The sequence below is a fragment of the Plasmodium vivax genome, chromosome 11, assembly GCF_000002415.2.
Source record: "Plasmodium vivax chromosome 11, whole genome shotgun sequence".
Taxonomy (NCBI): domain Eukaryota; phylum Apicomplexa; class Aconoidasida; order Haemosporida; family Plasmodiidae; genus Plasmodium; species Plasmodium vivax.
This window is the reverse complement of record NC_009916.1, coordinates 1,719,712-1,744,664: the sequence shown is the minus strand read 5'-3', so window position 1 is coordinate 1,744,664 and position 24,953 is coordinate 1,719,712. Positions and strand designations below refer to the sequence as shown.

Below are 24,953 nucleotides of genomic sequence, written 5' to 3'. Positions count from 1 at the left end.
TTCTGATGCACATCCGCCATGCGTACGTATGCCATTCGGTTCTCCTCCTCACATTTCCCCATTATGTGTGCGCGGAAGGTTCGTCCAACAGGGGGAGGGCAGCCATTCTTCGGGGCAGCTTTTCGTCGGAGGAACCATTCGTCAGAGGAACAATTTGTGAGGGCAACGCTGCCGCCGCTTGGCGAAGCGCCCCCAAGTGAGCTAATGCCCACCTGCGAACGTGACCACTACAACGAAGGGGATGACCGGGCAGAAGCTCACTGCCAATCATGCAGCTTCCGCAGCATCCGCACCCCCCACTCCGAGTCAACCCCTGTGAGCGCTTCCCAAAAAAACAGGTGCATACACAGATAAACGTTCCTTTCGGTCGGACAGCAAACGGCTCAGTTGCCTGTTGCGGACGACCCCCATTCTGTTCAGCGCAATGTTAACTGTAAAGCAGTGGAGCAGTTGGTGTGGCCCTCCCTCTTTTCACCCATTTGCCCTTTGCGAAATGCAGCAGAGAAAGAAAAAAATAAATAAAAAAAAAAAAAACCGTTGATGGGACGAAACAAAAAGAACAGGCATCCTTTGAAAAAGAACAGGCATCCTCTGTTTCCCAGTCTGTGCTCCCCCCCCGCTTCACTTCGCCGAACGGATGAATTGGAACGGAGTGGCCTAACTACAGACGCGGCTAACTCGCAGCTACTTTGCAGCCGTTTCGTTAACGCATTGTAGAGGGAGGCATACCAACGCGCACACACACGTGGTAAACCACGTTGCATATGCTACGCCATGCAACTAGACCAAACGGGGTTCGCGAAAGTGCATGACGCACTTGAGTTCCGAACCGCTCAGCAGCAGTAGCCCACGCGTGGGGAAACGCCCTTCCCAGTCTGCGCCAAAAAAAATTTCCCCGTTTTTGTAGTGACTTTGTTAAATAGATCTGCCCGTATGTTACGCTCCAGTGAAGTTATAAAAAAAAAAAAATAAATAAATAAATAAAATACCAAGTGGGAAACAAAAAAAAACACGTGCAGTGTTGCCTCTCCCCCCCACGTATGCCGCCTTCCAGGAAGTACACGTATTCCTCGTAGGCGCTTCGTTCGCGCCGCCGCTCGCATACGCGTGGCATATGCAGAGGTACACCGAGGTGGGGGGAAAAATTAAATAACGGGGGGGAGCTCGCGGCTGCCAGAAAAATGCATTTCGAGAGGAAAGGCGGAAGAGCGAAGAACGCAGAACGCAGAGCGGCGCTTCAGTTTTGCGAGTCACTTTTTTTTTTTTTTTCACTCCAACGATTGGTAAACTGCGAAATGGAAGCAAATTCACAACGCAGAAAAGAAAAAATAAAAAAAAAAAGAAAAAAGGCAAAATTAACTAACCAAACAGTTAAATTAAAAGAAGGCAAAACTTCAAGTCATCATCAGCCAACCCTTCCGAAGCTTTTTTTTTTTTTTAGTGATGGGCGAGCGAAGCCGGCAAATGGAGAAAGTGGGCCACCCTGATCCCTGAATAGGCAGAAGAGTTCCCCCTCCGTTGGAAACCTCCACAGAAGTTCGAGCGGTTAAAGGGGCAGCAGAAGCAACCGTGGGCGAAGTAACCGCTGTTGAAGCAACCACCGCTGAACCCCCGGAGGAAGGCCCAACCCGTGCGCATAGAACCCCGCGGAGATGTAACCCCAACAGATGCTCAGGAGCAACTGTCGCACCATCTCGCAATCGCAACTGCAACGTTTGGAGTCACCGCGCCAAGGGGAATGAACGTTTTCTCGTGCACTAAGAGAAAGAGAGAGAAGACGAGGAAACGAAGCGGAAGTGAAAGGGGGTGCGAGGAAGGCACTTCTAAGAGGAATTCCCAAACGAAGAACCCAGGCACCCCCTCTGCATAGGCATCTATCGTATGCCATACCCCTCCACAGCTGCTGCACAGCTGCTCCACAGTTCCTCCACAGTTCCTCCAACGCGCAGATGCGAATGCACGTGAGGAGGCCTGCAGCCATCGCCAAACATGCCCCCAAACGTAGCAGCCTAACGGTTGAAGCGTTCCCACGAAAGTTTAACCCCCTCGGAGATATCACTTTCGAGCGAAAAGAGAAGCCCTGACGGAGGTGCGAATACATGGGATAGGACGACCCCGCATTGTGCAGTGGGCTGTACCTGTAGGGACGGCAAAAGGGTAGAGGCAGATTGCCCCCCTCCATATATGCAAGCATACCCACGCGAATACGCATACCCCCATCCGTATATACATACCCACACACAGCGTCCCGCTGCACAGCTCCGTTTCACTTCTCCCATATACGGTCCTCCCCAAAATGAGCAAAAATAAAAAGGGGAAGAAGAAGGACGACTTGGATGCGATCCTCGCCGAATTCGGCATCGACGAGAAGCGGGAGGATGAAGTGAAGGAGCAGAAGGAAGAGGCGGGACAAGCGGGTGGCGGAGGAGTCAGCGGCGTGGTCAGCGGAGTGGCCCCTGCCGGGGCGGAGGAAAACGAGGCGGCCAAAATGTCCAAGTCGAAAAAGAAAAAGGAAAAGCTGAAGCAGAAGAAGGAGCAAATGAAGGGCAAGGAGAATGAGGAGGAGGGAGAGGGCGGGGAGGCGAAGAAGGGACCGGGCGAGCAGCCCCCCGGTGCCGCCGCGGATGAAGCGGTCGACGCGGTGGACGCGAATGACGCGAATGAGGACGCCAAAAAGAACAAAAAGAAGAAGAAGAAGGAAAAGGAGAAGGCCAACGAAAAGAAAGGCACCTCGGGGATGTCCGAAATGGCCAAGGCAGCCGCGGAGAGACTCAGGCTGCTAAAAGAATACGAGGAAAAAAAAAGAGAAGAAGAAAGGAGGAAGCAAGAAGAGGAAGAAGAAAGAATTAGAAAGGAGGAGGAAGAGAAGGAAAAAAAACGACTAGCCAAATTGGAAAAAAAAATGCAGCTAAAAAAGGAGGGCAAACTGCTAAGCGCAAAGGCGAAAGAAGAAAAAAAAAAAAAAGAATTGTATTTGAAAACGCTGAAGGAGTCCGGGGTGCTGGTCGAGCCGAAGGAAAAGACCAAAGCGGAGATCATCAGCATCGATTTGAACAAAACGAAGGCCTTCCTGAAGAAGAAGAAGAACAAAACGAATGCTAATGCGAACGTGGGCGCGGGTGCCAACTTGAATAACAACGCGGAGGGGGGGGGAGGCACAACCCCCCAGGGGGGCAAGCTGGACGAGTCGCTGGGCCAGGACGGCGCGGAAAAGAAAGTGGACCCCAAGGAAATTGTCCTGGACGACTGGGAAGACTTCCTCAACGTGGATGAGGAGGGCAAAAAGGAAAAACAGCCCAGTGAGCAGAAGAGTGGCGAGAAGGCCGACAGGGAAAGGAACAAATCGAAGGAGGGGAAAGCGGCGGAGGGGAAAGCGGCGGAGGGGAAAGCGGCGGAGGGGAAAGCGGCAGAGGGGAAAGCGGCGGACGGGAAGAAATCCCCCAAGGGGGAGGCGCCTAGCGCCAAGAAGGGGAAAAAAAAAACGGATGCGGGCAAAAGCAGCGGCGGCGAAAAAAACAGCCACGCGCAGGGTGAGTCAGACGGCGAGAGCGAGTACCGGTCAGCCATCGTGTGCATATTGGGGCATGTGGACACGGGGAAAACGAAGCTGCTGGACAAGCTGCGACATACCAATGTGCAGGATAACGAGGCGGGAGGAATTACGCAGCAAATCGGAGCGACCTTCTTCCCAAAGGATATCCTCGACAAGCAAATAAAAAAAGTGGACGAAAGCATCAAGTGCATGTCGAAGGGAATTATGATTATAGACACTCCGGGGCATGAATCCTTCTACAATCTGAGGAAGAGAGGCTCCTCCCTGTGCGATATAGCCATTTTGGTGATTGACCTGATGCACGGCCTCGAGCAGCAGACGAAGGAGTCCATCCAAATTCTAAAGCAGAGGAACTGCCCCTTCGTTATTGCGCTGAACAAAATTGATAGGCTCTACATGTGGAGCAAAAGTGACTGGTCCCCATTCAACTACACATTTCAAAATCAAAAGGAAAACACACAGGAGGAGTTCCAGGATAGACTGAAGAATATCCTTAACGAGCTAGCCGAGCAAGGGTTGAACTGTCACCTCTATTGGGAAAACCCCAACCCGAGGAAATACGTTTCCATTGTACCCACTAGTGCAATAACGGGGGAGGGTATTGCGGACCTCATCATGATTTTAGTAAAATTGACCCAAAATTTTATGCTTAAAAATATTGAATACCACGAGAAATTAGAGTGCACCGTTTTGGAAGTAAAAAACATTGAAGGGTTAGGCACCACCATCGATGTTATTCTAACCAATGGGGTGCTCAAAGAGTCCGACACGATTGTCCTATGTGGTATCAACGGACCGATCGTGACTGTCATTAGGGCCCTCCTAACTCCGCAACCTCTAAAAGAGTTAAGAATAAAAAATGAGTATGTGCATCACAAATCTATTAAGGCATGCATTGGTGTAAAAATCTCTGCCAATGGATTGGAAGAGGTCCTCTGTGGTACTTCCCTATTCGTTGCCAATAATACAAACGAAATTGAAGACTACAAAAAGAAAGCAATGACCGACGTTTCGGATGTGTTCAATCACGTAGATAAGACAGGGGTAGGTCTCTACGTCATGGCTAGCACTCTTGGCTCGTTAGAAGCACTACTCATTTTTTTAAAAGATTCTAAGATCCCCGTTTTTGCTGTGAACATCGGGACGGTGCAAAAGAAAGACGTCAAGAAAGCCAGCGTCATGAGGGAAAAGGGGAAACCCGAATACTCAGTCATCCTAGCCTTTGATGTAAAAATCGATCCGGAGGCAGAAAAGGAAGCGCAAATTTTAGGAGTGGAAATCATGCAGAAGGATATCATTTACCACCTATTTGATGCCTTCACCAGTTATATTAAAAAAATTGAAGAGGAGAAAAAACAGAGCAAATTGACTGATGCAATTTTCCCATGCGAACTCTCCATTGTGAACGACTGCGTGTTTAATAAGAAGGATCCCATCGTCATTGGGGTTAAGGTAGATTGTGGTATTTTAAAAATTGGGACCCCACTGTACATCCCAGAGAAGAGCCTAAAAATAGGCAACGTGGTTAGCATCCTCCTGAACAAGAAAACCTGTGAAAAAGCCAAAAAGGGGGACGAAGTTTCCATTAAGATTTGCGGAGAACCCCACATCACCTTCGGAAGGCACTTCGACTTTAACCAAAAGATTTACAGCAAAATTACCAGAGAGAGCATCGACGTGTTGAAGGAGTACTTCAGGAGCGAACTCACCATGGAGGACTGGCGGCTCGTCGTGCAGCTCAAGAAGATCTTCAACATCATCTGAGCGGCGCGGCCCCTCCGCCGGGTCACACAACTGAGTTGCGCCGTTCGAGTGGTCCCTTCGAGGTGATCCCTTCGAGGTGATCCCTTCGAGGTGGTTTCATTGAGGTGATCCCTTCGAGGTGGTTTCATCGAGGTGATCCCTTCCTCCACACCCCAAGGGGAAAAGCAACGCAAAGAAGAACGCACACTCCAACTTCTCTCCTTCTCACCCCTAATCGGCACCCCCCAGTCGCTAAATTTGAAAAGGATAACCAGTCACGCGCGAGGAGCACACTTGCGGGGGCTACTCAAAAGGTTGCGTGCCCCAGGCTGTCCCAAAAAAAACGTACCGCCGCGTACCATCTCGTACCGCCGCGTACCTCTCGTACCGCCGCGTACCTCTCGTACCGCCTCTTCCCCACATAATGGGCCACGTTCATGCGCGTATTTGTGCGTCCGTGCGTGTGCCCATTCATGTGCTCAAACATGTGTGCGCCCCTCGTGCTAAGGGCCTCTCTCCCCCCTCAGCGCACCGCTGCACACACCTACCCTCCCTTTTGATCACCTCCAAAAAAAAGGCCTATTTGAAATGTTGCCATATGTGCTGTATTCATTTGCGTCGGTACCTGCGTGCGTCGCTGCATGGTCGTGTCATTGTAGCATTGTTAAAACGGCAAAAGTTAACATTTGACATTTTTAAATTGACATTTTTAAATTGACATTTTTAATCCAGCAAAGGTGGGTCCCCCTCTGGGGTATTCCCCCGAAAAATGCGCAAGCGGGGATGATAGGCCCTTCCAAAATTTCTCAACAGGGGGCTGTCACACCGAACGTTGCAACGGTTTACGCGCACTCGATTAGCTGTATTTACCGGCTTCTTTTTTTTTTAACGAGGAATGTTAGGAGCGCCCCAACGTTTGGCACTCCTCAGAGGGTTCTCCGTCCCGTCTGCCGGTCTGCCTGCCTGTCTACTGGCTGTTTTTTTTTTTTTTTTTTTTTTTTGCCTGAACAGGTCAGGTAAAACAGTTCAAGTGGCAAATACGGGGAAGAGCAAATAGATGAACTGATGAATTGATGAATTGTGCACCGAGGGAGAACTCGCGAAAAGTTTCTACAAAATGGCGGGGACGTTAAAAGCGAGGGCGCCTTCTCCAATGAGCTTCACTGTGTCGGCATGTCTTTGCGTGAAAACGAAACATCGTCGCGATCGTTTAAAATGAAGGGGTGCCCCAAAACTGTGGCAGCAATTTTTTTTTGCGGAAAAAAATTATCCATCCTTCCTCCCATGATACATGTTCCCATGTTACTTCGCTGCGCGGTTGGCTCAGCCATCCCAGCTAGCTCTCTGTCCATGCTAAGCGGCGGAGCGATCGCTATTGTGGCTGGCCCCGAGGTGTCCTCCGCAAGCGCGTACCCGTAAGGGTGGACACCATCGGGAGCAGCATAGTAGGCACAGCGACGTGGCGAATCCCGCAGCGCTGTGCACCATTTTATGAGAGCTCCCGCTTCAGCTAAAGAATGTTTCCCCCCCGTGCGCGCACACATTTCCGCGAAAAGATAGGTTCCCATATTGAAGGGTCGCCTAACGTGACCGCCTGATTTGACCGCCTAACTTGCCCTCCAATCCCCAAACTAAGCGACGTTTCTTCCTTAACGCAGTCATCAGCACCTCCAGCCAAGCCTGACTTGGGCCAAAATGGACGTTACGGACGTGGACTTCTTCACTCATGTTGGTGGCCTTCGGAGTGGGGGGGCCCTGGACATCTATTCCAAGGGGTATGGAAAGGGAGAAAGAGAGGGGGAGAAAAAAGAAGAAAAAAAAGAGAAAAAAAAGAGAAAAAATAGAGAAAAAAAAGAAAAAAAATAGAGAGAGAAAAAACAAACGTAACGGACAAAACGACACATGGCACGGATAAACTTAACACACCATGGCGACGTGCCGAACCCGCTTGGGAATTCCCCCCCTTTTTTTCAACCCCCCCCCTGTTACCTCAATGTCTTCCCCCTCAGATGGTTTGAATGCCACAAGAGCCTAGTCGCGATCAACCTATACGTCCACCGCAACAGTGACATGATGGACACCATCGGGGACGAGCGGGTGGATGCCCTCGTGGGGAAGGTACCTCCATGGACAGCTGAGCGGTTGAGCGGTTTAGCGGCTTAGCGGTTTAGCAGTTTAGCGGCTTAGCGGTTTAGCAGTTTAGCAGTTGAGCGGTTTAGCAGTTGCGCACCTTTTTTGCCGCGACGAAGTGGTGAAAACTGCCATACCACACATGTATATTCACCACATGGGGAGGACTCCCCCCCTGCAAAGTTTGAGACTCTGCTTAGGGAACTAATCACCACCTACTTCGTTCGATTTCTCCAAATGGAAGAACTAACAAAGTGCAGTAAAGACAAATCAGCGCCACAGGAAGTGGGGGGAAGCGAACTGCAGAGTGCCAGCGTAGATGCAAAAAAGGGGGAAGACACAAACGCGCAGAACCGCATCTCCAGCTACATAGCGGTATGGCTGTGCACCCAACAAATGGGTACATGTCCAAAGGGGGGGCATCTCCCCGTGACCGCCACGCATCCCCATAACCGCCGCGTCTTCCTTTCCATTTAACCGCTCCCCCCCCCAGCTGTACCACGAAGTGACATTGCTGAACATCCTCGAGTGGGTCCTCTGCGCAGATCACGCCTATGACAAAATAGACAGCCACATGATAAACCTCTTCGCGTACATCTACACCAATTTGGTGGCCTTCCTCAAGAGGTAGGGGGGTGGAGAAGCGGTCGGCCGGCGGTGCTGACCAGGGGGGAGCAGCTCAGTGGACACGCGCAACGTGTGTTAAGGTTTTGTTTTATACTTTATATTTTATATTTGTTTGTTTTTATTTTTTTATTTTATTTTATTTTTTTTTTTTCCCCTTAGCAACTCGGAGGAGTACTTCGTCAAGCCCACAAGCGAGATGTCCATAAGCGAGGTCACCAGGAGGGGGACGCAAGAGGCGCGTCATTCCTGTGCCGTCCGCGCATCAACTGTTTGAGGCCGCCCCCACACACGCACCTCTGCACTAACGCACATATACACCTTTGCACTAACACACACGTGACCTTCTCCCCCTCCACCGCTCAGATGCTGAGGGAAGAAAACGATAAGTCTCAAAGCATCGACAGACTCAAAATATACGTCAGCGTCATCAACGCCCTGCGGAACATAACGGACAGGATTCACCTGCTAAACAACACAGTCATCAATAAGATAGTGGACTACGGTTAGGGGAGAGGAGAGGGGAGAGGAGAGAGAAGCGGGGCGAGAAGCGGGGCGAGAAGCGGGGCACTCCCTTTCGCTTCTTTCAAACGAACGTTTTTCCCCCCAGATGGTGTCTTAAAGGGGGACAACACAAGATGCACCTCCCCCTTTTCCCTCCCTCAGACATTTTGCTAATTCTAATTCCGCTCCTGGAGAGGAGACCATGGGCACATGACAACTACGTGTTTGAAGGAAATGAGTAACTTGATACTCAGCGGCGATCTGTTTAAGCGCGCTGATGAGTACACGTCCATATGAACATGCGCATGTGTGTGGTGGACCCCCCCTTGGGGTTACTCCCCACACTACGTTCCCACTAACGTTCACACACATGCAGGTGGGTAAAACGGGAAGGCAGCACCTTATGTACGATTGAGAAACAGGTAGAGGCAACGAAAGGGGAGCAGTGCTAGTAGCGAAGTGTACTCTCTGCATCTCTGCATATCTGCATCTCTTTTTTTTTTTTTTTTTTTGATGCCCACATCCATATGGCAAACAAATCTTCACTGAACTGCACACGGCGTCTACCCCCTACCCCTCCCCCAAGCTGTGGCTGATACTCTACACCCTGATACTGACTAGGAGCTGCCAAGAAAAGTAAAAAAAAAATCACTTTGAGCGAAGGAGTTCCAAACTGGAATTGGGGCTTACGCGACCACCACGTGTGTCGCCACTAATTGCTCTTCTCTTCTTTACATCATGGCAGGTACGAAATGACCAACTATAGGAGGAACAACATTCTGAAGGTACACAGGGGGTGCGCATCGTTCAGGTGTGCGTTGGTCCCGTCTCGTTTGCTCCACTGCGTCCATCCTGCCGCTTACGCTCCTCCTCAGCTGCGGAAGTACATGAACGAGCCCCTGCACGAGCAGCTGCCCCCCATGAAGACGCTGCACACGTTCATCGAGGTAAAGCGGAAGCGGGGCCCCGGGAGAGCGGCCGGCAAATGGCAAGCGAACGGACGGCCAAACGAAAGAACTCACCGCCAAACGAACGAACTCGCCGCCAAATGAACTGCGAGGCCACCCCCTCCCCCCCGCCTGCAGCACCTGTACATTTCGAAGAGCGTCTTCCCGGAGAACAAAAACTCCTACCTGATCATCGACGTGGTGAGCCTGCGCGAAAGGGGAAAGAAAAAAAGAAAAGAAAAAAAGGGAAAGAAATAATGGCGAATCATCCTGAAGAAAAAAATAAAGCCTACCACTTCATCGCCGCTCCATCGCCACTTCACTGCCGCTTTATCGCCGCTCCACACCGCTCCACGGCGCTCCCCCTCCCACCCTGGCAGGTGCCGGAAATCTTCGAAGAAATCAAAGCGGACGTGCTGAAGAACAAAAGGAGACTCGCGTCCCTCCTGAGCAGCGTCACCATCGAGAGGGACCTCTTGGGCAGCATTTCTGACATGTACCTCTCAGTGTACGAATTTGACCAGCAGGCTGGGAAGGGCCCAAAGAAGGGTAACACTCCAGGGGGGGAAGCAGCAACGGTGGAAACGAAGCAACAGTGGAAACGAAGCAACAGTGGAAACGACGCAAAAGAGAGAAACACCGCAAACGTGCACCAGCGGCCGTCACTACCCCCTCGCTTTCACTTCCTAACCCAATTTCAGACAAGGGCGGTCCTCACTCGAGTGACGAAAAGGGCGCGGACCCCAAACGGGGAGAAGCAACACCAGAGGATGAAGCAGAGGAGTCTTTCCTCTGCGACAGCTGCAAGGAGATTGTAATTAACAAAAGGGAGGGAGAGAAATCCTGTGGCTGGAAGAAGGCCCACATTCTTCCGCCATTTCGCCCCATTTTTCCGCCGCTTTCCCCCCTTTCAGGCCGAACTACAATGCTCGCAGTGCAAACGGGCGTACTACTGCTCGAAGGAGTGCCAGGTGGGCGACTTTTTGCAAAATGGCAACGCACATGTGTTTCCTCCTCGTCTATCTCCCGTTTATTGCTTGTCCATCTCTCCTTTCTCCCCCCCCGTGCCGCGCACAGATGAAGGACTGGTTTCACCACAGAGAGGTCTGCTCCTACGCGGCATAACATCAGCCATCAATTAGACAAAAACAAGAAGAGGTGGCGCAGCGGCATGCTCGGAGTTGCTTCTTACGTGAGCAGGCAGACACAAGACAATGCAAAAATGATGGAAGGGGAGGCGGCAGCATCCGTTTCAGTGGGTCTTTCTTTGAGCCAGCTCTCCTTCAGCTTAACTGTGCCTGCTTTGCTCTCTCTCTCTCTCCTCCCCATGGGGCATGACCCCCAAGGGGGGGAACAACCCCGCAGACATCTTGTGGGTAATATATATATGCCAAACACCCCGCAGAGGCGATTAACTCGTCACAAAACTATTTGCGCACAAAGGGAACGCTAAACAACAAAAAAAAAAAAAAAACTTTGGGCGTGGCATTCACATTTGCGGATGACCGCCCCCCTCAAACGACTTCGCCGCGCGCGGTGAGGCAGCTGACAATGTTGGTCCTGCAGATGGGGCACGCCTGGCTCTTGTACAGCCACTTGGTAAGGCAGGCCACGTGGAAGAAGTGCCGCCTGTCGCACGGCATCACCATGACGTCATCGCTCTGCACGTAGTTCATCATACATATGGAGCAGATCTCTTCGTCGTCCTCGTGGCGCTCTTCGCCGCCCTTCACGTGATTGTAACCTCCCTCGCAACCTCCCTCTTGACCGTTCTCGTTATCATTCGCGTGGAGCGAACTGTCTGCCCCGTTCGACTCGTCCTCCGAGCCAGGGCCGGGCGCCCGCCCCGGGGACCCCCCGCTGGCAAAGTTAGAAAGCTCATTCGGGTCACTGCCCCCCTTAAGGGGGTTTAGCATCTCCCTCATGGGGTCATCAACAAGGGGGGACGCATTCCTCACACTTAGAGATTCCCCGAGTCTTTTTTTTTTCTTCTTGTCCTCTGGACTGCCCTTCCTCTGGATGACCCTCTTAACCTTATCAAATATAATTTCAAAAGAAGGTTTTTTTAATTTTTTTTTTTTTTTTTTTTTTCTTTTATGGTCATTCCCCGCATTATGCACAGAGTCCACCTCGCTGTATTTTAAGACGGTCAATTTGCTTATGACATTTTCCGGCGTCGGGATGCGATCGTGTTCATCCACGGAGAGGTTCACAAGGACGCATATAATGATTGAAAGGAACAACCCCAGGGAAATGTAAAAGAGAAGGGGTAGAAAATACAAAGTGATGGTGAGATAGTAATAGAGCTTTATAAATTTCAAAGCCACTGTGCTGAAGGAGCATTTATTTCTGTAGAAATGCAGCAGGTGAAGGGACAACAGGAGGAGGAGAAACGTTAGCGAGTTAAACAGCTTGATTAGGTACACTACTAGACCTCTCAACCGCTCGTCGCTCTCTATTTCGTCTCTCTTCTGCACCCGCAGAATTGTTAAGTTCACGTGGCAGATGGTTTTGACCCATATAGCTATCGCCAGCACTCGATTGTAGTAATCACACTGCTCGCAGGGGGTGCGCAGGAAGTATATGCCCATGGCCAGCAGGCCCAGGATGCTCGCCAGCAGCACGAGGTGCAGCACCGTCGTCAGGTGCCTGTACAGCGCGGTTTCGGGCGCGCCCATCTCGACGTAGTGCCCTGCGGGGGGGGGGGGGGGGAAAGGAAAAAGGGAAAAAAGGAAAGTAAAAAGGGAGAACAGGAGAAAAGGAGAAAGGGAGAAAAGGAGAGAACAAGCAGTGCTGCAAAACATCCACGCGAGGGTGTACCCTGGGGGTTACTCCCCCTGGACCTCCTTATGGAGGAGACCCATCTGGTCTTTCTCACCGCTGCCACCCGTGTTGCCCCCCTCTTCATTCATTTTCCCTTCACCGTCTGCGTTGATCAATTTGGGTTTCGCGCAGCTGAAGCGGCGTGGTACCAACTCCGGTGGGTGTGTTGCCCCTGGGTAGTGACTCGAGGTGTCACGCGTTGGCCTTCCACGTGATGGCCTTCCACGTGATGGTCCGTCCCTTTATGCTCCTTTTCTTCAGCTCCTTTTCTTCAGCTCCTTTTCTTCTGCTTCTCTTCTTCTTCTTCCCCTGGGCTTGTACCTTCTCCGAGCACGCCCCCCTCGAAGCGCTCACGCATACATGCGTACACATGTGCCGACGAGCTCACGCACATGCACATATATTTATTTTGTGTACGTGCAGGATACTTCCTCATGTGAGCCACTTACCTCTCTTCGCGCGAGGGATAAAAGGAGAAGTGGCAACGGGTAGGGGCCTCTAACGTGTGCGAAGTCGTTACAATTGTGAGTGGGGGAAAAAAAAAGAAAAAGCGCTCGCATTCGTTTTCTTTGCACTTGCTGAGTGGCGCACTTGGCAGGCTGAAAGTGCTCGCGCGGGGTGGGAGCGGCGTCGCATCAGAGGGAAATCACGCGGTGGAGGAGGTGCGCGGTGTAAAAAAAAAAATTTTGTTCCCTAAAGTGGCACACTCGAGTGGAAGGTGACAGCTCGTTGTAGGGGCCCTCACGCGGAGGTGTTTTTTTTTTTTTTTTTTTTTTTTTTTCCAAGTTGATAAAATTCTACATAGGTTTTTTTTCGCCCCTCCCCGTTGTGCCACCCCCGTTGTGCATCCCCTGTTTGTTACTCCCCTTGAGGGCATATCATCCCCACCGCTTAGTGCCCACCGCTTAGTGCCCACCGCTTAGTGCCCACCGCTTAGTGCCCACCGCTTAGTGCCCACCGCGTAGTGCCCCCCGCGTGCACCACCCCAAGGGAGGTCTAAACTCACGTGGCATCATCGCAAAGGCGTTAGCAGTGCGTGGCGTCTCCCTTCTCTGAGAGTGACCTAGTCTGCGCCGCTCTTCTGGTAAATCCCCATCGCGTGCGCCCTAATATGAGAGCAACGTTGGTGTGCGCGCTGGCCCCCTTCTTCCTGCGTGACTTTCTCTTTTTCATTCACAACAGAAAGGCATCCTTCGGCTCGTTCAGGACGATGGAGCCCAGAGCGGTGAGCGGCGACGCGGGCGAGATGGAGGTCTTCGTGCGGCCGGAGAGTGCCCAGTATAAAGGTATGGCTGGTCCCGCAGCCAGGTGGGCGTGCGCTTGGGCGGATGCTCACCGATGCGAAGCGCGTCTCATCATTGATCGCTTTCTATCACCACTTCCACCGCTCCCCCCGCAGCGTTCGGACGGCCGCGGAACGACCTGGTGCTGAGAGTCATCGAGAACAAGGCGGAGGGGCGGGCGCTGGAGAGGATCCCCGTGTGGTTCATGCGGCAGGCGGGCCGCTACCTGCCGGAGTACCGCCAAATGAGAAGCAAACACGATTTTTTCGAGATGTGCCAGGATGCAAATCTCTCCTCCGAAGTGACCATCATGCCCCTCAAGCGATTCCCATGTGATATGTTGGTCGTCTTTTCTGACATTTTAATCGTTTTTGTGGCCATGGGGATTAGCATAACCTTTATTGAAAGCGTGGGGCCTACCTTTGACCAGAGGGTTACCTCTTTTGAAGAGTTCCAAAGGGTAAGTCTCCCCCTGGAGGAGGTTATAAAGAATCTGCACTACGTGTATGATGCTATCAATTTGACGAAGCAAAAAATTAACAACGCAGTCCCCATTTTAGGGTTCGCAGGATCTCCATTTACTCTCTTTACGTATTTAACTAAGAATAACAAGAGGACCTATGAAGATAGCATTAGAATGATTTATGAATGCCCGGAGGATGTTCATAAGATTCTTGGCAAGTTAAGCGATGTGTGTGTAAGTCACCTGGTCAACCAGATTGACAGTGGAGCAAATGTGGTGCAGCTCTTCGACAGTAATGCAGATGTTATAGACACCCACTTATTTGCTCATTTCAGTTTGTTCTACATAAAAAGAGTCGTCAACACGGTAAAGAAATTGAGACCACATGCATTTATCATTTTATTTCTGAAGGAGAATTTCCACCCAGATGTGAAGCACCTACACATTGATGTCCTCTCCATTACGCATAAGCAGCTTGCCATGAACTCCTCCAGCTTTTTCTACAATCTGTTTGACGGGAAAATTATCCTCCAGGGGGCGCTAGACCCTCACATTATGCTCCTGCAGGATGAGGAGCTCGTCTCCCAGCATACATCCCAAATGATAAATCAAATTCGCCACACCAACAAGTACATTGCAAACTTGGGCCACGGGATGCTGCCCGGCTCGCGCGTCGAAAATGTGCGCGCCTTTATCCGCGCCGTGGGGGCGCACCTCCCCGCGCGGGGTGAGCGGCACGGCGGTTAGGCAGCGGTTAGGCAAGCGGTTAGGCAAGCGGTTTGGCAAGCGGTTAGCCCGTTTGGAGACCCATTGGTTAGCCCATCGGTTAGCCCGTTTGCTTCCCCATTTGTCGGCTTATTTGCTTCCCCATTCGACGGGGCAACTCCATACGTCTTAAAAAAAAACTTCCCTGCCGCTTTAGCAGTTACACGTACGAATGTTCCCCAAAATGAAGCCAGGAAAAAGAGGCGAAAAGGGTAGCGGGGGCGATTACGTGGAGGACCCGCTGGGGGTGCAGCCAGTGAGACAGACCAAACAACCATCAGTATTGACGGGTAAAAAAAGGGGGGAAAAAAGAGGCGAAAAAAGGAGGAAAAAAAAGGAGGAAAAAAAACTGCGAAAAAACGGCGAAAGTGAAATGCAAATGAACGCGCAAAGTTGAGCGAAGCGGCGGAGGGGGACCTCAAAACTTCTTCCTCTTCTTCCTCCTCTTCCTCTTTTTCTTCTTCTCCTTCGTCACGCTTGGCCCCTGCGGGGGGACCTCAGAACTTCTTCTTCTTCGTCATTTTTGGCACCTACGGGGGAGAAGAGAGAGAGAGCCGTGACGAAGGGGGTTGACAGCACGTCAGGAACGCCAACCTACACACCGCAATCGAAACAGAAACCGCGTCTCCCTTGGGGCTGTCCTCTTTTTTCCTTTTCCTCTTTCGACCTGCTGGGGCCTTACCCATAGAATGGATCTGTATCTGGACGCGTTGGTCACATGCTCGTTCTCCAGGCGGAAGCAAATCCACTGCGCGGGGGGGGCGGTCAATCGGGTGAGCAGTTGATCGGGGGAGTAGTTGATCGGGTGAGCGATCGGGTGGGCGTGGGAAGGCGATGCCGGCCTGCGTTTGCAGTGACTTCCTCTCATGCATAAACATGTAAACACGCCTTTGCACAATGCGACCGCTCAGTCTGCCTACTATGGATCGCCTGAGGACTTCGATGAACATCAAAACGAAGGTAATTAGGAAGGCGTTTATTTCCTGCGGGGGGGGGGAGTAAATGCGTTCGAAAGGGGTTGCACTTGGTTTGATTGGTTAATTTCTCTCGTTTTCTCGTTTGCTTTTCCTCTTTTTCCCCTTTTTGCCTCTGGCGGAGGTACCTTATTCTGGAAGATGGTGATCGGCATGAGGGTGATGGCCCACGTCAGCCTGAAGACCTGCGCGGGGTGAAGCGGTAAAATGGTGAAGCGGTGAAAGGAAAACAGTGACGCGTTAGCGAATCGTTAGCGAAGCGATCGACGGGACACACTCCCCATCCTGGGTACACCGCTTGACCGCTCGACCGCTAGACCGCTCAACTCGGACGCCGGCGCAGCGCTGCTAACCAAATTTAGCAATCCGGCGAAGTAGTAGTAATGCGGGGGGTACATCAGGTTGTTGTTTTTCCTGAGGGGAAAAAAAAAAAATAAAATAAAAAAAATAAAATAAAATAAAATAAAAACCATTTGGAAGAGTCGCCCCTTAATCTGTCAACCTTCGCATTGTTGCTCCTCTCCCCCTGTCTTCAGCTACACCTCTCGTGGCTCGCCCTCACCTTAACAAATAATTATACTCCTTCAGGAGCCCCCAATCACAGTACAGGTCCCAAAAATACATGTACGTGGACCCCACGACGTAGGCGCAGATGAGGATGATTCTGCTCGTGTTCGCGTCCAAGCCCAGGTAGGCCCTGCGGGGGGGAGGCGGTGAGCGGTGAGCAGTGAGCAGTGAGCGGCCAGTGTGGTAAGCGGTAAGCGGGCGGTGTGAAGCTGCGAAGCTGCCGCATAGCTGCCGGCACCCTCACCAGTTGAAGGACGTGCAGATCACGATGGCTATTCCGGACAGATACTTGAGCATGTTGAAGATGTGGATCTTTTCTCTCTCGTTGTTGTATCTGCAAGGGGGGAAAGAAGTGGGTCCTCATGGGGGGTCGGTGCAGAGGAGCCGCATCGACTTGTTCAGCTCGGCAGCTGCTGCTCCCGTTGCTACTTCCGTTTCTACTTCCGCTGCTCCTCCCACTGTCGATTGCGCACCTGATTAGGCATTGGCAGAAGCGGAAGTAAAAGGGGAGCCCCACGAAGACGGGGTTGACGTAGCCTTCCAGGACTGCGGGGGGGAGAAGTGGTAATTAAGAAGTGGCAACATAGACGTGGTAATTAAGAAGTGGCAACATAGACGTGGTAATTAAGAAGTGGCAACATAGACGTGGTAATTAAGAAGTGGCAACATAGACGTGGTAATTAAGAAGTGGGAATAGGGACGTGGGAACTGCCAATTGAGACGTGGGCGGACGGTCTAGGGGATGACCAAAATGCCGCCCCCGTGCAGCTGCGCATACTTGGACACTTGGCAGGCGCACTTGTGTTCATCCCGTTTCTGCAACGTGGAGGCAAATTGGGGGGAAGTGGAGGCAAAATGGAGGCAAATTGGGGGGAGAGCCGCTAATCGCGGCTAATCGCGGCTAATCGCGGCTAATCGCGGCACCCCACTTACAGAAGGAAGCAGACGAAGTACTGAACGTCCGAGAAGGTCTTCGACAGGCTCGTCAGGATGTCCCCGATGATGTTGTCCAGCAGGTTGACGCTGTTGACGAGGAAAATCCTGCGAGGGGAAGGTAAAAAAGGGAAAAAAAAAAAAAAAAAAGTACAGCCAATGGTGAAACACGGAGTGATACATGAATAGCTAGTTCATTTTAATAACACCAGTTGTGCTACCCCTAGGGGGGGAAGGGCGCCACCTACCCGCTGGAGAGAACCCGCAGAAGGGAGGAGAAAACAAAGTTGGTCTCCTTGTACTTGTAAAAATTGACCGGGAAGATGGTCGTGCAGAAGAGGAGGATGAAGAGGATGACGACGTGGAAAATAATGTTCGAGAAGATGTTCAGCTTGAAGAGGACGTCCAGGAGGAACACCAGCAGCGAGAGCGTCGTGAGGAAGAGCAGGAAGATCACCACGTTGATGAGGTAGTAGTATTCGTCCACGATGATCTTGTTCAGGTCGAGGATGTACCTACGGGGCAACACGTGGAGGGGTAACACGTGGAGGGGTAACACGTGGAGAAGCTACACGTGGAGGAGCTACACTCAGAGGAGCCACACTCAAAGGAGCTACGCTACGCCGCTCTCGCCGCTCCCCTCGCTCCCGCCGCCCACTCACGTAAAGTTGACGCCGTAGAGCTGCATAAACAGGAAGGAGCCGAAAATGAAGAGGAAGAAGAAGTTCAAAATGTACAGCAGCCGGTAGATCGGAAGGACAGACAAAATGGTATTCACATTTATGTTATTCTTATTGAGGTACAGCAAGATGATGGTGTTGATGACGAGGATGATCAGGATGCCGCAGAGGGTGTAGAGGATGCCCCTGTACTGCCCGATGCTCTCGATTTTGTTCTTCAGGTAAATTTTGAAGTTCAGGAAATCCAGCTTCTCGCAGTTGTCTCCCCGCTTCTTCTGGATGGACAGGTAGGTCGACTTTATTTTCTCCTGCGCAGGGGGGGGGGGCGGTACACAAAGAGGAGACACACACATGGGGAGTAGGAAACACACACATATGAAACAAACACAGGGGCGGTCGAAGCTGCCGCTTTACGCTTTGCCGCTTTGCCGCTCTGCCTCTCCTCTTCGAAGCGGCCTCGCTTCTTACGTTGAACTGCTCCTCGCGGCTTATCTGGTGCAACGTGTTGCAGTACTTCTGGTACAAGTCGAGCGACGTGGAGAGCTTCTCCTTTTTGTTTTTCTTCTTCAAAATTTTATACACGGAGAGAACGTTAATGTTCAGGTAGTTATTGAGGATGTCAAACAGGTTATAGATGTGCAGGCACTTGGTCTTCATGACGTCCATGTCCTTCAAGTTAATCTTATCGCTCATGAGGAACGACCTAATCTCGTTCACCTTATCATCCAGGTAGTTAAATTCCTGTTCGTAGTGCTCCCTGACCATGTTAATATAATTTTGCAGCACGGAAAAGAATAGGTACGTGTAATCGATGTCTAAGAGCTCCACGTCCTCATCTCTTCTCCCTTTTTTTTCTCTTCCGTTTTCACCCCCATCTTCGGACGTTAACAAGTTGCAGACCTCCAACACGTCCTTGTTGTTTTTTTCTATCCGTTCGTATAAGCTACAGATCTCTGCATTTCGTTTCCTTTTAATAATTTTTTTTAAAAACTTATAATCGATGTACTTGTCTTCCCACGACTTCACCTTCAGGTGTTTCAGCTTCTCTGCGAACTTCATTTTGCCCGCCTTCCTCCGACCCCCTCTGGGTAGAGAGATTCGCGGTGAGCGTTCTTCTGCGCGCTTCCTCCCCGCTGCTCAGCCACTTGTGCTCGCCTCCCTGGCAGGTGAGTCAGCGGACAGGGGGGGGCCCACTCGACTACCAGGATGTGGAGCGAATATGCGGCAAAGCTGCTACAAACCTGCTACAAACCTGCGCAGGCTCAAAGAGGCATATCATGCGCGCGCTTCTGACCGGGCGGGGGGGGGGGGGGGGGTATTGTTCGTTCGATGCGTCAAGCTGCATGTGGCTTCGGAGATGGGGAGAGGTGGAAACGCGATCGTCAAAGGGGGGAGATACCGACGAGCGGGGGGCGCGGCAAAGTTGAAAGGAAATAAAAAATGTGGGGCGAGGAAGAGGCACACTAAAGGAAAAGCTCGCCGAGGAAAAGCCACGTTAAGGAAAAGGCTCGTCGAGAAAACGGGACGCGAAAAAAAAAAAAAAAAAAAAACGCCGCCAAAGTGCTGCCCCACGCGCGGCAAACCCAACCTGCAGTCGCCACGAACAGTGCCGCAGAAAATCCCCCGCACCTTTCCCCCTGTGGCGCGCAGGTGTGAGCAAGTGTTGACATGGTGCGGTGACCAGCAGGGAAACTTCACATGCGTGGAAACACCATCAACGCGGCGACTTCATCAGGGGGCGACTCCACTAACGCCGCTAACTGCGCTAACACCGCTAACTGCGCTAACGCCGCTAACTGCGCTAACGCCGCTAACTGCGCCAACCGGGTGAGCGAACGAAGCGGGGGAAGGGATGCATGTGAACCTGGGGCTCCTGCTCAGCAAAGGGGGGGCCCCCAAACGGGGCCAGCGGCGTAGCGCGCGCCCCAAAATGGGGGCTCAGCAGACAGCGCGCAGCCTGTCCAAGGGCCTCCAACCGATGAAGAGCATTCCCGTGCGGGGAGTGACGTGCACGTCTGTTCTGCACGCGGGGATGGCTAAACAGACGAGCTCTCCCCCGCAGTACAATGCAACAGCCGCGACGTGTAGCGGAAGAAGCGTTGTTGGGATTGCTTTCAGGGGGGTGGCCCCCACACGAAGTAACCAACGTGAGGACAGCTCGAACGGGGGAGGAGCGATGAGGATGCATCACCACTACTCCGCAAATGCCAGTGGTAGAGAAAAATCGCAGAGGGGGAAGCCAAAGGTGGGTCCAGGCAATCACGTGAACAACCCAGCAGGTTACCCCGCTAGCCATCTCCATAAGGAGCAAAGAAGAAGTTGCGCCCCTGGAAGGTGCGCCCACTGGCTGGCCGCCGTCCCCCTCCCCGACAAGGTGAAGGAGAACCTAAGAGCGTATGTAACCCTATCGAGGCTGCACATCCCAACAGGCATACACCTCCTCCTGAATTCAGCCCTCTACGGTTACTTCTTAACCCTCCCCGTGGAGAGCCTCTTCACCCCAGGGAATGAAATCAACTGGGAATGCATAACCAAAATAGGAAGAGACCTCTGCCTCTTTGCCTTTGGAAGTCTCAACAGCCGTATCGTTGGCTGCATCATAAATGACCTCTTTGACAGGGACTACGATAGACATGTGGAGAGAACGAAAAACAGGCCACTAGCAAACAACACAGTGACCACCGCCAGAGCATTTGCCTATTTGGCTCTCCACTCCGCGCTCTCCCTCCTTACCCTCTTTCAGTTTAGCCATCAAACCATTTCCACAGGATTACTCTCCACCGCTTTCATCATTTCGTACCCTTTGATGAAGAGAGTAACTTACTACGCTCAGGTCTACTTGTCGATCACCTTTAACCTCGGCTTTTTCATTTCCTGCAGTGAGCATGTGGAGCTAGCTTCGAACGCCCTTGCTCTGTGTGTTAGCTTCCTACCCTTGTGTTATTTGACCGTCATATATGATACTATATATGCTCACCAGGATAGATGGGAGGACATTCAGTTGAAGCTAAAGTCGTTGGCCATAAAATGGGGGGACAACACCCTGGTGTATTCGAAGCTGCTAGCCGTTAACATGACGTATCTGTTTTATCTTTCTGGGTACCTATTCGACTTACACTGCTGCTACTACGTGATGGCTACATGCAATGTGCTTTACCTGCTGCACTGCATTGGGGAGACTGATCTGGGGGACAAGGAGAAGTGCATGCGCTTCTTTAAAAAGAGCAAAAATGTGTTGATGCTATTTGTACTCGCCGCTTTCGTCGCCAAGGGGTGCCAGGCGTACCAGAGGTGGCGGCAACCACCCGGGGAGGTCCTGCAAGACGAGAAGATACCCACGGGGGGGGAAACTCAGCAAGGAACCGCCTGATTCTCTCCTCACGATGTACATTCGAATGAGTTCGCCATGCGTGCTGCGCAAGTCAGTTGACACAAAAACAAGGGGCAAGCAGAATGGGCAAGCAGAATGGGCAATCAAAAGAGGCAAGCAAAATGGGCGCTTAAAAAGGGCACTTAAAAAAGGCACTTAAAAATGATCACCAGGTTAATCGCCAGGCTGACCGCCAACCTGACCGCCAATCAACCTGAAGACGTAAAAAAATTAAAGCACTGCTCAGGAGGAAGGGCGCAGTGGGGGGTCAAATTCCGGGGGGGATAAACTTCACAGGTTTGCTGTACCGGTCATTGATGTCTGCCAGGGAAGGAGCAAAAAAGAAGAAGCAGGGGGGGGAATAACTACAATGGAAAGAGCTCTTAAAAGACATGTGTATGTTTTTGTGTATGGTTGGGTGTTCCCCTTCCATGGCGCCTCATTTGCGCGTGCGGCTACTCACCCAGAGTGTCTATTTTTCCATTCATTAAATTGAGATTCATGTTCCTGTGGGGGGGGAGAAAGGGGCGCGCGTTTGTGTGTATCGTGTGGGCTGCGCAGTGGAAGCGTTGCCGCTCCGCTCGTTGTCGTTTTGTTTGCCCGTTTTTCCATTGCGCTTCTTTTTTTGCTTCTTTCTTTTTGCCTCATGGCCTACCCCTCCATGGCGTACGCGGGGCCCGGGCCCGGCGTCGTGGAGCTCTTCAAGTTCGCCTTCAACTTGGTGAACAAGTCCTTGTCCAGCAGGTTCGCGTCGACGCGGAAGTTGGCGCCTGCGGGGGGGGGGGGGGGGCAAAATAAGGCAAAAAAAAAGAAAGCAAAATAGAATAAAGCAAAACAGTACAAAAAAAATAACATCAAATCACACCACATTACATTACATCAAATCACATCACATCGAATCACACCACATCGAATCACATCACACCACACCGCATCGAACCAATCGAGTAACGGCGGCTGCCCAGCCGCTTGGGCCGCACCTGGCACAACGTTCGGGGGCCCGCCCATGTTCAGCTTCGCGGCGTACATGTCCAGGTTGTTGTTCGTTATTTCTTTGTTCAGGCGGAGGTTGACTGAGGTGAAGCGGTAAAGCGGTGAAGTGGTGAAGCGGGGAAGCGGGGAAGCGGCTAAGCGGTGAAGTGGGGAAGCGGGGAAGCGGCTAAGCGGTGAAGTGGGGAAGCGGCGTGTACAGGGGTAACCCCCTTCTGCAGGGTAACCCCCTCCTACTGCTCACCCTCCCGAGATATGCTCAACTCCTTGGCCATCTCGTCGTTCCGGCGCTGCAAGACGTCAACCTCCCTGCGGAGCGCCTCCTCCGCGGACTCGCGCTGGGCGAGCTTGTCCTGCAGGGCCTTGACCTCGCCCTGAAGCTTCCCAATTTCGCTGACGTTCTGCGAGCTGACTTTTTCCACGTTGATGTGCTCGATGGTCTTGCTCTTCAGCTTGTCCTTCATCTTCCGTAGCTGCGTCTGCAGCTTGGTGATGATGTCATTCCCCTTGTTAATCTCGTCAATGGCGATGTTGATTTCTTTTTCCAGTTTTCCATTCCTGTCTTTGTACTTCTTCAGTTCGTTTTCCAAATTGGAGTTGTTAATTTTAATGCTTTCAAAGCTGGAGCTATTGGAGATATTACTTTCGCACTCCTTTTCATATTTCGTTTTGAGGTTATTAAATTCTACAGTGAAAGTGCTTTTATATTTCTCCAATTCGCATTTAGCACACTCGATGTCTTCTTTCTCTTTAAGAAGTTTTACAAAGTTTGCGTTTTTTTCTTCCAATTCATTTTTCAAATTTTTTACCTTGCCGTTCAGGTGAAAAATTTTTTGTTCATAATTTTGGTTAACTTCATTTAATTGCGTAAATTTATTTTTCAAATTTTCCAAATCTTTTTTCAGTTCTTCATTTTCGCAGTTGAATTTTTCCTCCTTCTTTTCGATGACCCTTTCGTGTTCTTTCCTCAGTTTGTTTATATCGCTATTGAGTGTGTTGTTAAAATCGCACTTCAAATTGTCCATATTTTTTTCCAAAATTTCGATCGTTTTTTGCAGATTTTTAATTTCGACCACGTTCTGACTGTTCTGCACAATTTCCTCGTTCAGCCTGGTGATCACTTCCCCATTATACGCCTTCATATACTTCATATTGTTGCAGAGGTAGCTGATGACATTTTCGTGGTCAGCCCTCTTAAGTTGGAGCGACAAATGGGTGAGCTCTTTAAACTGATTAATTTCGACCAAATTGAGAATTGCACACTCTGCATTTTTTTCCTCATTTGCGCTGCTCCCCCCACAGGCATATGGTCTGCCATAACTTGGGTTATTACTCCCCCCACTGTTGTAGCCCGTGTTTGGGTAACCACCGTAGTAGGGATAGGACCCACCCACCTTCCCCCCTCCATTGTCTTTCCCACTGTTGCCACTGTTGCCATTGTTGCCATAATTGTGTGCATTCCCTTCGCCCGCTTTCCCCCCGCCGTCCAGCATGAGCACAGCGCGCAATCTTTGGTCCTCCACTTTTTCACATTGCTCATTTTCAAGAACGCACTCTTCCAACAGGTCAATAAATTTAAACGGAAATAAATCGAAGTTAATAACCAGCGTCTGTTCCCGTTTTATGCTTTCATAATTCTCTTCATACAAATCTAGGTAATAAAAAAATAGCTCATTTGAATCATCGGACAGCTCCAACCGCATGTACTGCTTCCCCCCGATGCTTTTAAGGCTGTTAATTTTTACAGTCAGCGCTTTTACATAGCTATGTTTCGTTTCGCTTTTCATCATAAATTTAATAGCCTTACAGTAGAGCAGTCCATTCTGGTCATATTTATTATATATAAAACTCATGTCTACATCTTTTTGCAATTTTATCTTGAGAGAATTTTTCGTCCCCACGTTCGCGTTACCACTGCGAGTGACTGCGCTGGCCATTTCGGCCGTCTTTTCGGGCGTCTTTCTGGAGGCGCTTTCCTCAGCGATGCTCACTTCGCTGCAGCTTCGGTGAGCTGTGCAGATTATATTTATCTTGGGGCCGCCCACAGGGTATGCCCCTTTCCCCATCAAGTTTACATGTGGGATGTACATCATGGCCGAGGAATCGTTTTGGCTGTCTGCGTAGTCGCTCCTCTTCTCGCCGCTGACACCGTAGCTGTGGCAGCTGTAGTCATTTTCGTTCGCGCGAGACTCCCCATTCGCACTCTCCCCGTGCGAGATGGAACACTCGCGGAAATTGGGTCCCGAATTCATGTTGGCAGGTTCGTGTCCATTACAACAACCGTGCCTCTCGCGCGCCGCAGCGACGACCCGAACATTATATCTTTGTCACTCCGAAGTGGGATGGCGCACAGGGGGGGAGAGGAAAAAACTCCGCGTTGGGAAACTTCGCCACTACGCTTCAACACGGTGAAAATGCGAGTATGCCGGATATCAGAGAAGTGGGGGAGGGTACATAACTCACGTTGAACTCAACAAAAGGGCCTCCTTCGCTTCGCTTCGTTTTTTTTTTTTTTTTTTTTTTTCTTCCCCCTGCTGACCTTCGCGCATGGGCAGCCTTCACCACAGCGCTCCGTCTACCGCGTTCGCGCACACATGCACATGG

General features: G+C 51.1%; 7 protein-coding genes across 7 annotated transcripts, besides 33 other annotated features; 4 read left to right on the top strand and 3 right to left on the bottom strand.

Moving 5' to 3' along the window:
• Window positions 1-167: 167 nt before the first annotated feature.
• Window positions 168-191: a microsatellite.
• A 1,078-nt stretch (window positions 192-1,269) lies between these two features.
• On the top strand, window positions 1,270-5,382 carry PVX_113515 (translation initiation factor IF-2, putative). The gene has a single exon (XM_001616044.1). The coding sequence runs from the start codon at window positions 2,297-2,299 to the stop codon at window positions 5,315-5,317; it is 3,021 nt and encodes a 1,006-aa protein (XP_001616094.1). The 5' UTR covers window positions 1,270-2,296; the 3' UTR covers window positions 5,318-5,382.
• Window positions 1,620-1,682: a microsatellite.
• Window positions 3,428-3,558: a microsatellite.
• Window positions 3,737-3,760: a microsatellite.
• Window positions 3,761-3,870: a microsatellite.
• Window positions 5,127-5,212: a microsatellite.
• Window positions 5,238-5,258: a microsatellite.
• A 146-nt stretch (window positions 5,383-5,528) lies between the features above and the next one.
• Window positions 5,529-5,556: a microsatellite.
• Window positions 5,557-6,991: 1,435 nt separating this feature from the next.
• On the top strand, window positions 6,992-10,626 carry PVX_113520 (MYND finger protein, putative; the record flags this gene model as incomplete). Its single annotated transcript, XM_001616045.1, has 16 exons — window positions 6,992-7,071; window positions 7,306-7,414; window positions 7,610-7,801; window positions 7,920-8,053; window positions 8,213-8,264; window positions 8,417-8,555; window positions 8,717-8,792; window positions 8,931-8,976; window positions 9,141-9,190; window positions 9,300-9,339; window positions 9,430-9,501; window positions 9,640-9,702; window positions 9,882-10,050; window positions 10,203-10,315; window positions 10,416-10,472; window positions 10,579-10,626. 16 exons carry the CDS (start codon window positions 6,992-6,994, stop codon window positions 10,624-10,626), a joined length of 1,440 nt encoding a protein of 479 aa, XP_001616095.1.
• Window positions 7,392-7,416: a microsatellite.
• Window positions 8,406-8,453: a microsatellite.
• Window positions 9,392-9,422: a microsatellite.
• Window positions 9,652-9,683: a microsatellite.
• Window positions 10,072-10,092: a microsatellite.
• A 41-nt stretch (window positions 10,627-10,667) lies between the features above and the next one.
• PVX_113525 (hypothetical protein, conserved) lies at window positions 10,668-12,413 on the bottom strand (the record flags this gene model as incomplete). Its single annotated transcript, XM_001616046.1, has 2 exons — window positions 10,668-12,193; window positions 12,362-12,413. The coding sequence occupies 2 exons, from the start codon at window positions 12,411-12,413 to the stop codon at window positions 11,016-11,018; spliced, it is 1,230 nt and encodes a 409-aa protein (XP_001616096.1). The 3' UTR covers window positions 10,668-11,015.
• Window positions 10,711-10,734: a microsatellite.
• Window positions 10,984-11,303: a microsatellite.
• Window positions 11,092-11,121: a microsatellite.
• Window positions 12,187-12,219: a microsatellite.
• A 1,022-nt stretch (window positions 12,414-13,435) lies between the features above and the next one.
• PVX_113530 (uroporphyrinogen decarboxylase, putative) lies at window positions 13,436-14,817 on the top strand (the record flags this gene model as incomplete). The annotated part of the gene is made up of 2 exons (XM_001616047.1): window positions 13,436-13,610; window positions 13,724-14,817. The coding sequence occupies 2 exons, from the start codon at window positions 13,436-13,438 to the stop codon at window positions 14,815-14,817; spliced, it is 1,269 nt and encodes a 422-aa protein (XP_001616097.1).
• Window positions 13,644-13,739: a microsatellite.
• An 11-nt stretch (window positions 14,818-14,828) lies between the features above and the next one.
• Window positions 14,829-14,849: a microsatellite.
• Window positions 14,850-14,993: 144 nt separating this feature from the next.
• Window positions 14,994-15,018: a microsatellite.
• Window positions 15,019-15,332: 314 nt separating this feature from the next.
• PVX_113535 (hypothetical protein, conserved) lies at window positions 15,333-19,048 on the bottom strand (the record flags this gene model as incomplete). Its single annotated transcript, XM_001616048.1, has 13 exons — window positions 15,333-15,365; window positions 15,518-15,583; window positions 15,756-15,818; window positions 15,938-15,994; window positions 16,163-16,223; window positions 16,372-16,506; window positions 16,621-16,710; window positions 16,850-16,922; window positions 17,155-17,192; window positions 17,310-17,417; window positions 17,558-17,824; window positions 17,972-18,297; window positions 18,458-19,048. The coding sequence occupies 13 exons, from the start codon at window positions 19,046-19,048 to the stop codon at window positions 15,333-15,335; spliced, it is 1,908 nt and encodes a 635-aa protein (XP_001616098.1).
• Window positions 15,394-15,422: a microsatellite.
• Window positions 16,378-16,425: a microsatellite.
• Window positions 16,634-16,702: a microsatellite.
• Window positions 17,248-17,313: a microsatellite.
• Window positions 18,010-18,081: a microsatellite.
• Window positions 18,798-18,972: a microsatellite.
• Window positions 19,049-19,054: 6 nt separating the features above from the next.
• Window positions 19,055-19,151: a microsatellite.
• A 160-nt stretch (window positions 19,152-19,311) lies between these two features.
• Window positions 19,312-19,468: a microsatellite.
• A 218-nt stretch (window positions 19,469-19,686) lies between these two features.
• Window positions 19,687-19,824: a microsatellite.
• Window positions 19,825-20,165: 341 nt separating this feature from the next.
• On the top strand, window positions 20,166-21,359 carry PVX_113540 (para-hydroxybenzoate--polyprenyltransferase; the record flags this gene model as incomplete). Its single annotated transcript, XM_001616049.1, has 1 exon — window positions 20,166-21,359. The coding sequence occupies one exon, from the start codon at window positions 20,166-20,168 to the stop codon at window positions 21,357-21,359; it is 1,194 nt and encodes a 397-aa protein (XP_001616099.1).
• Window positions 20,287-20,322: a microsatellite.
• Window positions 21,360-21,517: 158 nt separating the features above from the next.
• Window positions 21,518-21,541: a microsatellite.
• A 273-nt stretch (window positions 21,542-21,814) lies between these two features.
• Window positions 21,815-24,601, bottom strand: PVX_113545 (hypothetical protein, conserved; the record flags this gene model as incomplete). The annotated part of the gene is made up of 4 exons (XM_001616050.1): window positions 21,815-21,866; window positions 22,015-22,129; window positions 22,340-22,432; window positions 22,594-24,601. 4 exons carry the CDS (start codon window positions 24,599-24,601, stop codon window positions 21,815-21,817), a joined length of 2,268 nt encoding a protein of 755 aa, XP_001616100.1.
• Window positions 22,284-22,303: a microsatellite.
• Window positions 24,028-24,059: a microsatellite.
• Window positions 24,602-24,953: the final 352 nt, after the last annotated feature.

Excerpts from the sequence above, each read along its gene's own strand:
- PVX_113515 (XM_001616044.1), top strand. The coding sequence starts at position 2,297 with ATGAGCAAAAATAAAAAGGGGAAGAAGAAGGACGACTTGGATGCGATC.